Source organism: Pleuronectes platessa, chromosome 4, assembly GCF_947347685.1.
Source record: "Pleuronectes platessa chromosome 4, fPlePla1.1, whole genome shotgun sequence".
Lineage (NCBI taxonomy): Eukaryota > Metazoa > Chordata > Actinopteri > Pleuronectiformes > Pleuronectidae > Pleuronectes > Pleuronectes platessa.
In genome coordinates this window covers 27,108,380-27,121,620 of record NC_070629.1, presented here as the reverse complement: position 1 = coordinate 27,121,620, position 13,241 = coordinate 27,108,380, and the positions used below count along the sequence as shown (strand labels likewise).

The 13,241-nt window shown below is 44.5% G+C and overlaps 1 protein-coding gene across 1 annotated transcript; it reads left to right on the top strand.

The window, feature by feature from the left end:
- The first annotated feature begins 1,470 nt into the window (after positions 1–1,470).
- On the top strand, positions 1,471–13,135 carry prodhb (proline dehydrogenase (oxidase) 1b). Its single transcript, XM_053421804.1, has 14 exons — positions 1,471–1,894; positions 2,693–2,886; positions 5,741–5,775; positions 5,871–6,032; positions 6,235–6,299; positions 6,402–6,518; positions 6,653–6,726; positions 7,180–7,255; positions 7,540–7,632; positions 8,104–8,250; positions 9,378–9,553; positions 10,857–10,955; positions 11,140–11,228; positions 12,693–13,135. The coding sequence occupies exons 1-14, from the start codon at positions 1,532–1,534 to the stop codon at positions 12,881–12,883; spliced, it is 1,881 nt and encodes a 626-aa protein (XP_053277779.1). The 5' UTR covers positions 1,471–1,531; the 3' UTR covers positions 12,884–13,135.
- The last annotated feature ends 106 nt before the right edge of the window (positions 13,136–13,241 follow it).

The window sequence follows — 13,241 nt, the reverse complement described above, 5'->3', positions numbered from 1 at the left end:
ATTGATTGTATCAGATTAATGACGAGTCGGTCCAATGCTTGTGTTGCATTCCACATCTGTCCAGCTGTGCTTCGTGGATCCCCAGGGGTCTGTGAGAGGAGACAGGCCCAAAGTCAAGTTATTCAAAATGTTATGACATGTTTGTAATTCAATTCAACTTAACGTCATTTGTGATCCATATGTCAACAAACGCGGTGCCAGAATTCAATACAGACGAATGCTCAGACCCGTGTTTGACAGTTTCTTTATTAATAACTTAATAAACAAGCGATGAATAATATTTTCTGAATGTTCAAGACGTCTCCTTTTCCCCCCAAGTTGTGAGGTTAATGGGCGATGCCGGGCCGGATTCAAACGTCCCAGTGGTGAACTGAGAGTCCTCAGATAACACCGGATGTTACTCAAGCATGAGATGATTTATATTAAGAATTCTGCTGAAAGGTAAAGTGCTCAGAGTGGTTTGTTACCCAGGCAGCCTGCACGTGAGGCCACTCACTGAACTGGTTTGTGTTCAAAGTGTATGAACCAGTTTGTCTCCTATTCAGGGGAGGGGACTTGTTTGTCTTAAACAAGAGCAAAGAACATGAAGGGACTTATACAACACACACACACACACACACACACACACACACAAACACACACACACACACACACACACACACAGACACACTCACACACACACTCACACACATGAGTCAAAGCTATGGTAGAAATAATAGGCTGATCCAAATTGTTTGTATTTTCTCACAGCCACTCATAATGTGACTCAGTGTGTGTGTTGCCCCTGTGTGCCGGTATGTACTCCTGACAGAACTTGCTCCTGATGAGTCAGCGGATGGTGTCCTGGGGGATCTCGGCCCAGATCTGGATCAGGGATCAGGGGTCAGGGGTCAGGGATCAGGGAGCTCCTGGACAGTCTGTGGAGGAACCTGGTGGCGTCAGATACACGATACACAACGTCCCATAGGTGCTCCATTGGATTTAGGCCAGGGGAACATAAGGGCCATTGGCTAGCTCTATAGTGGGTTAGTTAGTGAGTTAGCAAACTAGTTAGTTAGTTAGTTACGACTGCTGCAGCTCAGTCTACCTATGTCATAACAAAGTGGGTCCCATAGATAGCTATTTAGTTAACTAGTTAGTAAGTTATTGGCTCAGTCTATCTGAGCCAATAACCATACAATGGGTTAGTGAATTGGTTAGCTAGTTAGCTAGTTAGTTAGTTAGTTAGCTAGTTAGCTAGTTAGTTAGTTATGTAGTTAGTTTCCTCTGCTGCAGCAGCTCAGCTTACCTGTGCCGTGAGAAAGTGGGCGTGTCCCTTTGCAGGTTGTTTGCCTATGATTGGCTGATGTTACTGTTTTGGCCTGTGATTGGCTGATGTAACTTTTATGTCACAGACTCTCCACCAACCACAGTGTTACCTCAGTGTGTGTGTCTGTGTGTTGACATGTTGAGAACCTGCACTACCTCACTCTCCGTGTGACTTCACCTCACCTCTTCCTCTTCCTCATCCTCCTCCTCCTCCTCTGGGCCGATGTTCTGTGTCAGAGCTCCGGTCCTCCTGTCGCGGACTCCCGGGGCGGACTCCCCCGGCAGATGGCTCCTCTCCAGTCGGATCAGCCTCCGCGGCTCCAGCGCCCAGCGGACGGAGCAGCACCGGGACAAGTCGAGCAGCCGCGGCCGCGCTGAGCGGGACTCAGCCCCGCACGGTCCCGGAGGACGAGACGGCTCCACCTCCACCTCCAGCAGCTCCAGGACCAGGGCCGCTAATGAGATCTCCGTAGACTTTGACCTGACCCGGGAGGCTTATAAGAGCAAAGACTCATTAGAGCTGCTCAGAAGTTTGGTGGTGTTCAAGCTCTGCTCCTATGACATCCTGGTGGAGAAGAACACTGAGGTAATGAGCTGTTCAGGAGCCGGGAGCCGTGAGGCCGGTTGGTCAGAGGCTTGTTCACTTCATCACAACATCACACAGAAAAAAGGTTAAAGGAACTCAGTGACATTTCCACAGAGAGAGAGAGAGAGAGAGAGAGAGAGAGAGAGAGCTCAACACTAAAGCAGGTGTTAGCTCTGAAGGTGAAACACTCCATTAGACTCACTTATATATCACTAACACTGGTAACCCAGTGTTTATACAGAGATAAGCTTGTTTTTGAGATATACTTAAAGTTGTGTTCAAGGTGAACAAACCCACACACACAAACACACACACACACACACACACACACACACACACTCTAAACACCTTGAAACCTACACATCTAACTGTTAGTTCCTCAGGCTCAAGTGCACAGCTCCCACCTCTCAAATTACATATGTGTGCAAACAGACACGCTTCCACTGAAGGTTGTTTTTCGTTCACCCCGGGTCGGGATGCATCAGCGTGCAGGACTAGTTGCAATGACTGACTAGCTGCAATGGATTCCTGTGAATCTTTCTCCCTGTTTGCAGTCTTTACAGTCTTCACATGCACACATGTGGTTCACGGCCTGGGGCGAAGAACATGCTTTGAATTCCTCCGGTTGGGAAAGAACAACTTGCTGCTTTTTTTTCCTCTTGTCCCCAAAGAATTGTCGGATTAGCTTGTTGCTTCAAAACAGACTTTTTTATCTGGGACCTTATGATTCATGTAGATAAACTCTATGTGTTTTTAAGTAGTTATAAGCGTGTCTATAATGTCCTCCTCTCTGTTCAGATAATGGACCTTGGAAAGAAGATACTGGGCCAGAGAGCCTTCAACCAGTTCATGAAGATGACGTTTTACGGCCAGTTCGTTGCCGGCGAGGACCACAAGTCCATCCGGCCTCTGATCCAGAAGAACCAGGCCTTCGGCGTGGGCTCTGTCCTGGACTACAGCGTGGAGGAGGACATCAGCCAGGAGGAGGCAGCGTACGAAAGTTTCTCTATTGTCACAGATTCCAGTAAACGCTAAAAGATGCTTTTGAGCCTCTAGTGAATCTAACAGCTCCAGGAAGGACAGTGAAACCTTCTCTTGACTTATAACAAAACTAATATCAAATTACCAATATCAAGAGTATAAATACGCCCGTGTGATGGCAAAAAATAGATTTACCAGAAAGTAGTTACATCATGATTTGTTGGCCCAGTCGTGGCTCCCCTGACTGGACTGGAGAGAATCTCTCACATGACAGGAATCCTGTCACATGGGGCGAGCGAGAGGCCGAGCGGCTCTGTCCTGTGAGCTGATGTAAACTTGGATAACAGTACAGACCTGAAGCGAGCGGCCTCTCTGGGCAGCAGCAGCAGTAATGTAGCTTCAGTTTGGCTGCGGGCATTCATGCATGCTGAGTAATTGGGACATCACATCGTCCAAAATAAAAGTTGGACGTTCTGGCCCCATTTAGGAGGAGATGCCCCACAGTCAAATAAGGGAGTAAAAAGTTCCCCAGTGAATCTATCTGATGTTCATTTCATTAATGTGAAAAAATACGAGTGCACTTGTCAGATTTGCTTTGCCCGAACGTAAGAGTCAGCCGGAAAAGTTTGACCTTTTGTATCTTACACAACGGCTCCATTTATATAAAGGCTAAAAGAGACCAAGAGCTGAGGAGCTGTGAGGCGTTAGTTAAAGCAACCCTGTGCAACCTATTCACCATAAAAGATCAGTTTCAAACTCAGGGAACAGGGAGAATTGTTCCTCCTTCATTGCTCCATATAACCAGGGAGTGGGTATGATCTCCAGTGAGAAGTGTGGAACTGTAGATCAGTTGAAAAAGACCTAGAAGTTATTCAAAATCCAGAGTTCATCTCCAATATTCAGCAGGGAACTTTTAAAAATAGGAAGAATTCTTCACATAGTTTGGTGGATTTGGTTCAACTTGAAAGCCGACTCATCGCTCGGACATGTTGGCCAACAGGATGAGTCACCTCACCTGGCTGCAGGTGGCGCTGTTGCTCAGTAATAGTTACCTCCAGTTGCCTTGAGTAAAGCCTGACTGTAATGTCGCTCTGCACCAGACAGAACATCCTCTATCATCATTTCACGGTGTAATCAGGTCCTGTAAGGCGGCAGAGCTTCCAGGAAAAGCCCTTTGCTGTGACTTTCTCGGCCCTTCTTGTACTTTCTCTCACGGGTAACAAGATATCAGCTCTCAGCTTTACGTCATCTCGGGAAAAACATCAGAAGAGGCATCAGACCTCGGGCTAGAAAGGATTTTGTTTGGCGAATATACACCTCGGAAACCTGGAGGACGGAGGACATTAAGACAGCTTGATCTCAGGCAGCAGCGAGGTTTGACCGGCGCTGCAATGATCTGTCAGGACAGCAACAACAACACGAGTCGGGTTCTGCTAAGAGAAGGAAGATGTGAGGAAGTGAGGCAGGTCCCGGTTTGATGTGGAGAATAAACACACTCACAAAGCCAGCCCTCAGATTCAGAGGCCTTATATATAGACTTAAAATATATCATTTTACAGTTTGGAGTTGATTCATGCAGGCGTGTGAAGACTGGTTCTGAGGTTTTTGGTAACAAAGCTGCCAATAACTACTATGTTGTGCCAGGCTTTCGGTTGATTGAGGTATTGGCAGCGTTGCAAAGAATTGCTTTAATAAAATCCAGATTTGTCACTGGACACAAACGCTTCAACCAGAACTAACAAGTTTAATAACTCCTGCTGTTCAATGCTACTTAAAACTTTGAGATTGGTTTCTGTTTTATTTTTATATTCACGATTTTACCTTTAATTTATTCTTTTAGTCTTAACTTGGCCAGAAAACAGTGAAAAAGGACCATCACGAATTCCCACAGCCCAACGGCTTCTTTTACTTCTCTTCTATTTTTTTGACCAAACAGTAAACAAACAAATGATGTTTAATTCATAGTTCTATCAAGCAGAGAAAATCAATTTTGCTTGATAAAACGACTTCGTTTTAGTTGCCGCTAAATTGCGTCATATCTTCTTTACTATTGGCTTTGTCCATCTCTGCCAAAACCTCCAGGACAAAGGACTTATGAATATGATAAAGCCAGTGAGCAGTATTTTAAAAACAACTCCCATGATCCCACACTTCTTCAAACATCATCATTTAGTTCTTTTACTATTGTTTTGATTGAGACCCCCCCTTGCGGCTGTAGTCACATATTCTGCTTTGGAATGATCTGGTCATCCGAATCTTTCATTGATAGATTCTCTGTCCTTTGCTTAATTCCCATTCTAGGGCTTAAAATTAAAACATTAAATCATCCACAGTGCAGGACAAGTGTGTATAAAATTTAGACAGTAACATGTCAGTCGGTGTTAAATATTCTCCGGCTTCATCCACGTTTCTGCAGCTCAAGCCACATGATATACATAAAAAACAATAACTCCCTTTAGTTTCTCTGTCTTTGAAAGCCGCTGACGTCTCTGATGTCCCTTGCGCTCGCTGCTCAGTCGTCTGCGTAGTTACACAAGCTCCCCGGTGGCTTATGACCGGGGGGGAGGGGGGGAGGGGGGGCGCATAGGTCAAGTGTGAAGCTGTACGGCCCCCCCCCACTTCAGCACACACCCATCAGTTTGTTTTTCGTGTTGTGGCTGCTGATGTGTTTATTTAGGTTCACCAAACACAACGCCACAAGGCCCAACGTGTCCACAGAAGAAAGGACCCCAGCTCCCACACACTGACCTCTGACCCCTGAAGCGCTCGGCTGCAATAATGATGCAATTTTGCTAATATTGCTCCAAAACACACAAAACGAGCGCTAACCGATTTAATCCTGTTCTTTTCCTTCGTCTAATGTAGCTCATGTGAACCCGCTGCAGAGAACCAGAGCATAGGTAAGCCTCCTCGTTGTTCTTCCTTCTCATTGGCGGACAGAGTACATGATGTAATTAGAAGAAATAGGCACATGCAGATTTGTCTTCCCCTCCAGGCGAGCGCCACGGAGAGGAGAAGCAGAACGAGCAGCAGCAGCAGCAGCCGGAGGAGGAGCGGCGTCGCGGGGGGGTGACGGCAGCCCGCCTGCACTCCGACAGCGCTGAGGCCAAATGTGACCGGCATATGGAAACCTTCATCAAGTGCATCAAAGCATCTGGTGTGTAAATGGAGAGTGAAACCACACACAGCAGCTTTTACAGTGTGCGTCTGTTTATGCACATTGTGTTAGGTTGTAACTCTATACTGGCTCATATTCTTCCCACCATTAACTTGGGGATTATTGCCCTCCTCCTCCACCAACACACACGTGCTTAATCATGTGTTTACCGTCATGGTGATGTTTCTATTTGATCGACCAGGTGGGAGTTCCATGGACGGCTTCTCGGCCATCAAAATGACGGCTCTGGGACGACCTCAGTTTCTGGTAGGCGTTGAGGGGCAGCACCCCATGCTCTGGTTGTCGGGGTGGGATGGACTGACTTCCTTTTCTTTTTTTAATAAAGACTTTCATTTTTTAATCTTAAAGCTCCAGCTCTCAGAGGTGCTGGTGAAATGGCAGCGGTTTTTCAGCTTCCTGGCGTCGCACCAGGGGAAGGATGGAGTGGAAGCTTTAAATCAAAGGCTGGAGCTCAACCAGCTGCAGGTGCAGTTTTCTTTTTCCTCTTAACCTGTTGATGAATGAATAACTATTACATGCAATGTTATTAACCATCTTTGCACTTGGGAACACAGGAGGAGTTTTGCAGTTTCTAAAAATGCTGTACTTTATATCTTTAGGAATCTTTGACCAAACTGGGTGCAAAAGGTGATTTCTGTGGCTGGTTTGCTGACAGGAAAGAAGAAACCTCAGGGTGAGCAAGATCACAGGAACACATATCTGTCAAATAACACATATTTAAAGTAGAAATACTGGTTAATATTATATAATGTAACCATTATTTGTTCATGACCATGCAAAGAACATACATGTATTTTCATGTTAAATTATTTGCATGGTTAGTTTTACAGTGCATGTTCCATACTGGTTTTTGAAGACCCCACTCAAAATATATCATATTACCACTGGATGTTTTTAGCTGAATTCAAATCCAGTAAAGATCAGTACAGATGGATTTTCCCTCAGCTCCTCCGTTTGTTTTCAGATCTTGAAAAAGTAAGAAAACTAGAATTTGAATCCAGGTATTTTTAAGCTAATATTCAAGGACACGTTCTGCTGCAGAGTAACTGGGGAATTTCTTTCATCAAAATACTGCTTATGTTTTGATCTCTCACTGGAGCCTTAATATCTTTCTGCGCTCTGACAGAACCATTGACGTGCTGGACTGGAACAGCCTCATAGATGACAGGACACAGACATCAGACCTGCTCATTGTCCCGAATGTTCAGGTCAGTAGATTAAACTCCTGAGATGAAGTGGTTATAGTTTAACACGGTTTAGAGCAGATGTGAAGTGTGAGCAGCACCAGGACGATGGAGAGCAGTGATGCTGAGAGGATATTGTGTTAATGGACATGTCATTAAACTCTGGACAGGTCCCCCTCAAGCTATCTGCTGCCGTTCTAATGCAGGAAGCTGAAGGGAGGATTCAGTGAGACGCACTAATAGGTGTTATATTTGGTTCATTTGCATCTGACTGGGAACATCGTGCTGGTTTGTTCACTCAGCGAGGAGAACTGGAGCCCCTGCTGGAGAAGTTCGGCCCCGAGGAGGAGGAGCAGATGAAGAGGATGATGCAGCGTATGGACATTTTAGCAAAGGTAAACAATAACATAAACAATAACATAACGCCTGATACACCAATGCATCTCTTGTTAATTAGCAAGAATCAAGCAGGTAGAGTGAAAACAACAGTGACATGTTAATATGTATAACTGTGTTTAAGTCAAAACAAATATGTAATATATAAAAAACCTGTAATATATTAGAGAGATACTTTTAATAGGACCACAACTTCTACAGTGCTGCATTGTGTTATTTGTATTATACAAGACAATGTATTTTTGTGTTTTTTAAGTTTGATTAATTTAACAAACAAAACACATGATTCATCCCACAAGATATTTGTCATTTTCAAACAGGTATTTATCTTGTGCACACCAGATATACAAATATCACCTGAGCCTCTAAGAGCTCTGTACAATCAAACAACCTGAAATGAAAACATAACCTGACATTCAAGCACTGTCAGAGGATTTATCACCGAGTCACTGAGCTCTCTCACGCCCCAGCACGCCCTGGAGAACGGCGTTCGCCTGATGGTGGACGCGGAGCAGACGTATCTGCAGCCAGCCATCAGCAGGGTGACATTAGAGATGCAGAGGATCTACAACAGAGAGCAGCCTGTCATCTTCAACACGTACCAGTGCTACCTGAAGGTGAGAGCCCAGCAGCTGGCGGCAGATGTTTTCCGATCTGTCAGGGTTTAACACACGCAGACACAAACAACTGTACGTGTTGTGATGCTGTGACACAATCAGATTAGCATGAGTCAGCGGAGTTGTGGAGGAAACTGCAACAGGAACAGGATCATGTTGGGTGGAAAGTGGGTTAATTTACATTGCAAATGAAAAGCTGTTTAAGTAACAGTAGAGTTTAACTCATGTGCTTATTAATCACTTTTCACAACTTGATCTTATTCTATTTAAAATGACTGGGAACCCACCTGTTGTGAAGAAAATAAAACACATTATAATGATGAAATAACACTGATGGGGCGCTCACTTTAACAACACTGCTGCTTTGCTTTACAACTATGTATTGTTCGTTTCCCCGTGAGAATCAATTATGTAGAAACACAACCACAAATATTCTTCTTGCATATTTGACTGTTGAATATACATAATGATATTTTTTCTATAATCCCTCTGACATTGTCGCTTTTTCCTTGGTTATTAATTCTTAATCCAAGTCGGGTTGAATACACAGACTGAGACATGATGTAAAAATGATGTAACTGAATTGTGTTTGTGAGGGTCGGCCATTGGTCTGCCGGATACCAGGTCACCTGACGCAGGTGGCTGAGTTTTGGGAGTTTCTCCAATGGCTATATTTAACAATTTATTCAGAACCTTTTAGAGATCTTTTTCAAAATAACCCTAAACGCCAATCTCTAGTGAGTTTTAGGACAAATCTGATCGTCTCTCGGTAGAAGAGATTCACCTGTGCTGCCTGTGAGTGAGAGAAACAACTCAATCTGCATCTATTCTGTTAAGAGACTAAAAGAGAGGTGGAGCAGACGTTTGTCACCCAGATGGAGACAGAAGCAGCTCCTACACATGCAACACAACCCAGAACTTCTGCAGATGTTTTTAAGTGGAGGTGTTAATGTGAATGCAAACCGTTGAAACAGTTAAACAGCTAATTAAATTGACTTTTTCCTGCCAGCTCCCCTAGCAGAAAATCTATGTAACCTCCAGTTGAGCCGATGTGCGACTACGTTTCAATGACATCGTCCTCAATCTAACACATGGACCATTTGACCATCGTCTTGTTTGTCCTGCAGGACGCCTTTGACAACGTGAGCATGGACGTGGAACTGTCCCGACGGGAGGGCTGGTGTTTTGCTGCCAAGCTTGTGCGAGGGGCCTACATGTACCAGGAGCGGGAGAGGGCCGAAGAGTTTGGCTACGAGGACCCGATCCAACCCGACTATGAGTCTACCAACAGAACGTACCACAGGTAAGAGCCGGGACTCGTCCTCTGTCTGTCAAGTGCTGAAGACTCTGCGGCTACTTACAGATCCTGAAGACATCTTCCTCCCACTTGTGCCACTCCGGGTTCCCCATGTGGTTCACAGACTCTCAGTGGCCACCTCACAGGCACAAATCTGCAGAAACGCTCAGCACGGGGATTTCAATTGGACCTAGTGGGTCTATCATCCTGTGTCAGCAAGCCTTCCAGCTGTAGGGGGTGCTGTGTCGTAAACAATTTCCTGACGCTCCCACATTAATGTGAGATCAAAGCTGTCACCCTGTGGAGATCAACATGCTTCCCTCCCCGAGCGTTCCACTAGAGTTATTTAGTAAACACCAGCGTAGGACAGACTCAGGGTTTTCTGGGCTGATACGACACAGCAGGAGGTGCGACTCGATGTTTTGCAGATGGTGGTGAAGTGCATGAATATTAAACGAAGGCGGACGTCCCTCCAGAAAGGATGGGTTCCAATTCCTGAGATATATATTCACTGATAGATAGATAGATAGATAGATAGATAGATTACTTTATTCATCCCCGAAGGGAAATTAAGTCGTCATAGCAGCCGGTGCATTTGAATACATTAAAATACAATACTATAGAATAAAATAAAAAATATTGAGGTAGAAAGAATAAAAACAGAAACACAAGATAAATAGGTAGATAAGGTGCAGTGGCAAGATGATGGTAATAGTACTGATGATATGCTGGTAATGTTATTGTTAGACAGTATATAAAAATAGTACAGTATATATAGTATATAATATAACATAATATATATTTATATATGATAGTAATTATACCAATATAATAGCAGTATATAGTAATAATGGCAGCAACAGTATATATAATAATAATAGTAAATATAATAATAATAATAATAACATGTACACATGTATAAATATGTGTATTTAGACTTATATATACAAATAATATACAAAGAGTATGATATAATATGATATATAGTAGAGGTATAAATATAAGTATTTGACTATACAATAGATAATATAATGTACTATGAGTGTGAGAATATGGAGTGTGCAAAAGACAATATTATTGTATGAAATGATATATAGTATCAATATGGTATTGAATATACTTGTGCTGTTTAGTTGTGTGAAAGGTAAATCGAACTTCCTAATGAGAAAGAAACGTGTCATGAAAATAGTCTAAATCATAATATGCACACAATGTCCTGTGATAAATTTAGATTTTACACTCTGTAGTAAGAAATAACTCACTTCACAGACACCGCTATTTATTTGTGTCTCCTCTGTGATTGTGTGAGGTGTCTGGATCATGTGCTGGACGAGATTGCAATCAACCGAAACGCCAACGTAATGGTCGCTTCCCATAATGAAGACACAGTGAAACACACCATCCACAGGTACAGTGTCAATTCTTACCAAGGACACCTTTGAAAACACTATCGATCTCCTCCATGCAGCTCTGGATCCGTAGAAAGCTAAGTGTATTTGTATCTCTCTCTCTCCCTCTCTCTCTCTCTCTCTCTCCCTCTCTCTCTCTCTCTCTCTCTCCCCCCTCTCTCTCTCTCTCTCTGCCGCCCTCAGAATGAACGAGCTGGGTCTCGTCCCCACGGAGAACAAGGTGTACTTCGGGCAGCTCCTGGGAATGTGTGACCAGATCAGCTTCCCACTGGGTGAGAAACCTCCACAGCAACACACAACAACACACAACAACACACAACAACACACGCTGATCTCTGTTGCTTTGACAGATTCAAACGTAAAAACTCCACGTTGCACAGGTCGCCCCCCGGAGGCCACGAGGAGTGGGTGAAGTGAACGTGTAGAAGTCAGCCCGCTGCCCACAGCCTGACGTGTGAGCCGAGACACCTCGGTATCGACGAGCTGTCGGAGCGAGGCGCCGCTGCCGGCTCTCGACACTTTGTTTGTCAGTCACAGGAACGACGCGGCTATCTGTCAATCTGAGGCTCGTGTTAAAACCACCTCGACCAGTATTGATGTAAACAGACACGTGTTTTCTTTGTGGTGCCTCGAGGGTTAGAGCAGACGGTGCTGTGTCATAACGTTTACTGAATAATACAAAACACGTATATTATGTGTTTTTTTCCAGTTTGTTGACCATCGCCAGTGTTTTGAAAGTGTGTGAGCCTGACTGGCAGACATCAGCAGCTCCTCTAATTCCAATGCAGCGAGCCGGGGGGGGGGGGGGGGGGGGGGGGGGGGGGCTGTAAACCGGCCTGATTGAAGCAAACACTCTGTGAGGGAAGCCAATCAAAGGGACGTCCAGTTGTGATGTGCTCGTCCAAAGACTATCTGCAGAAAAAATATATTGTTCACGAAACTGTGGTTTGTGAAGTTAGTTAATTAAATATCACATTTTAACATCTTTAATGGAACGTCTGTGGTATTTGCAGACAAATAGAAACGTCATTTTTTTCCATGTTTGTCTTCATCTATTCTGTTACATCCCCCACGGGAAGACTGGGGGGGGGAGGGGGCGACTGGGGACTGGGGACAATAACACAAACAAGCAAAAGTCTTGACAGTCAGAGAAATAGTGGAAATTAAAGGAGATTTATTCTTTAATTTATCTCAACACAAAGAACAAGCACAGAACAAGGTGGAAGTGCCTAACAACATGAAATCTGTAAAAACATAAACTAGGCCTGAATTACCTCTAAAAATTCAATATCTTCCTCATCTAAACAGAAACTTACACAACACAATACAAATGTGACACTAACACATTAAACTCATATTCAGCACAGCTCGTTCAGAAGCATAACAAGAAGACAGAGCCACACATACACAAGAATTCATCAAAGACAACTGAACACGTGCAAACTGTCAAATGAGACGTCAGTAAAAATATAATAATTAAATAATTTTGTTATCAACACGCCCACTTACTCGCTGGAAATTCTCCGGACGTGTTTTCCAACCGGCATGAAAATTGTTATTGAAGAATCGTGTGAGCTTCTGTGAGATTTGAATTGTCTTGTAGCTGCACTGTTAAATGGTTCCTTACAAAAGGAAAGTGTTTGTACTGACGAAGTTAATGTCTCTTTATCCTCTTCACCCACGCCATTGTTTTTTCTTCTTTCCCTCGTCTTCCATGCCATGCACCTCATTCCCAGGCCAGGCAGGCTTCCCCGTCTATAAGTACGTCCCCTATGGCCCGGTGAGTGAGGTGATGCCCTACCTGTCTCGGAGAGCCCAGGAGAACAGAGGCTTCATGAAGGGCGTCCAGAAGGAGCGGGGGCTGCTGTGGAAGGAGCTGAGGCGCCGACTTTCCTCTGGGGAGCTTCTCTACAGACCGACATACTGAAAAAAACACAGGAGAAGAGACAGAGATGGAGGGAGAGAGAGAGAGAGGAGAGAGAGAGAGGAGAGAGAGAGAGAGAGAGAGAGAGAGTGCTAACGTGTTGGATATTTTTCTTCTTCTTCATCTTCTCCGGTTGACAGCTGCTGCTGTGGCTGTCGGTTCTGTCTCTCCCTCGCTGCAGCTCCCACTGGACCGGTAGCTCCCGTTCAAACCTATTCTGGAGTTTCCTCGTTGATGGACTGTTTCTGCACGTCACTCCCCCGCCCCCCCCCCCCCCACCCCCCCTGTCTCTGCCTCACTGATGATGCCCACCTTCACCCCTTGCCTCCTACTTACATGTACTGTCCATGTTCTATCTACT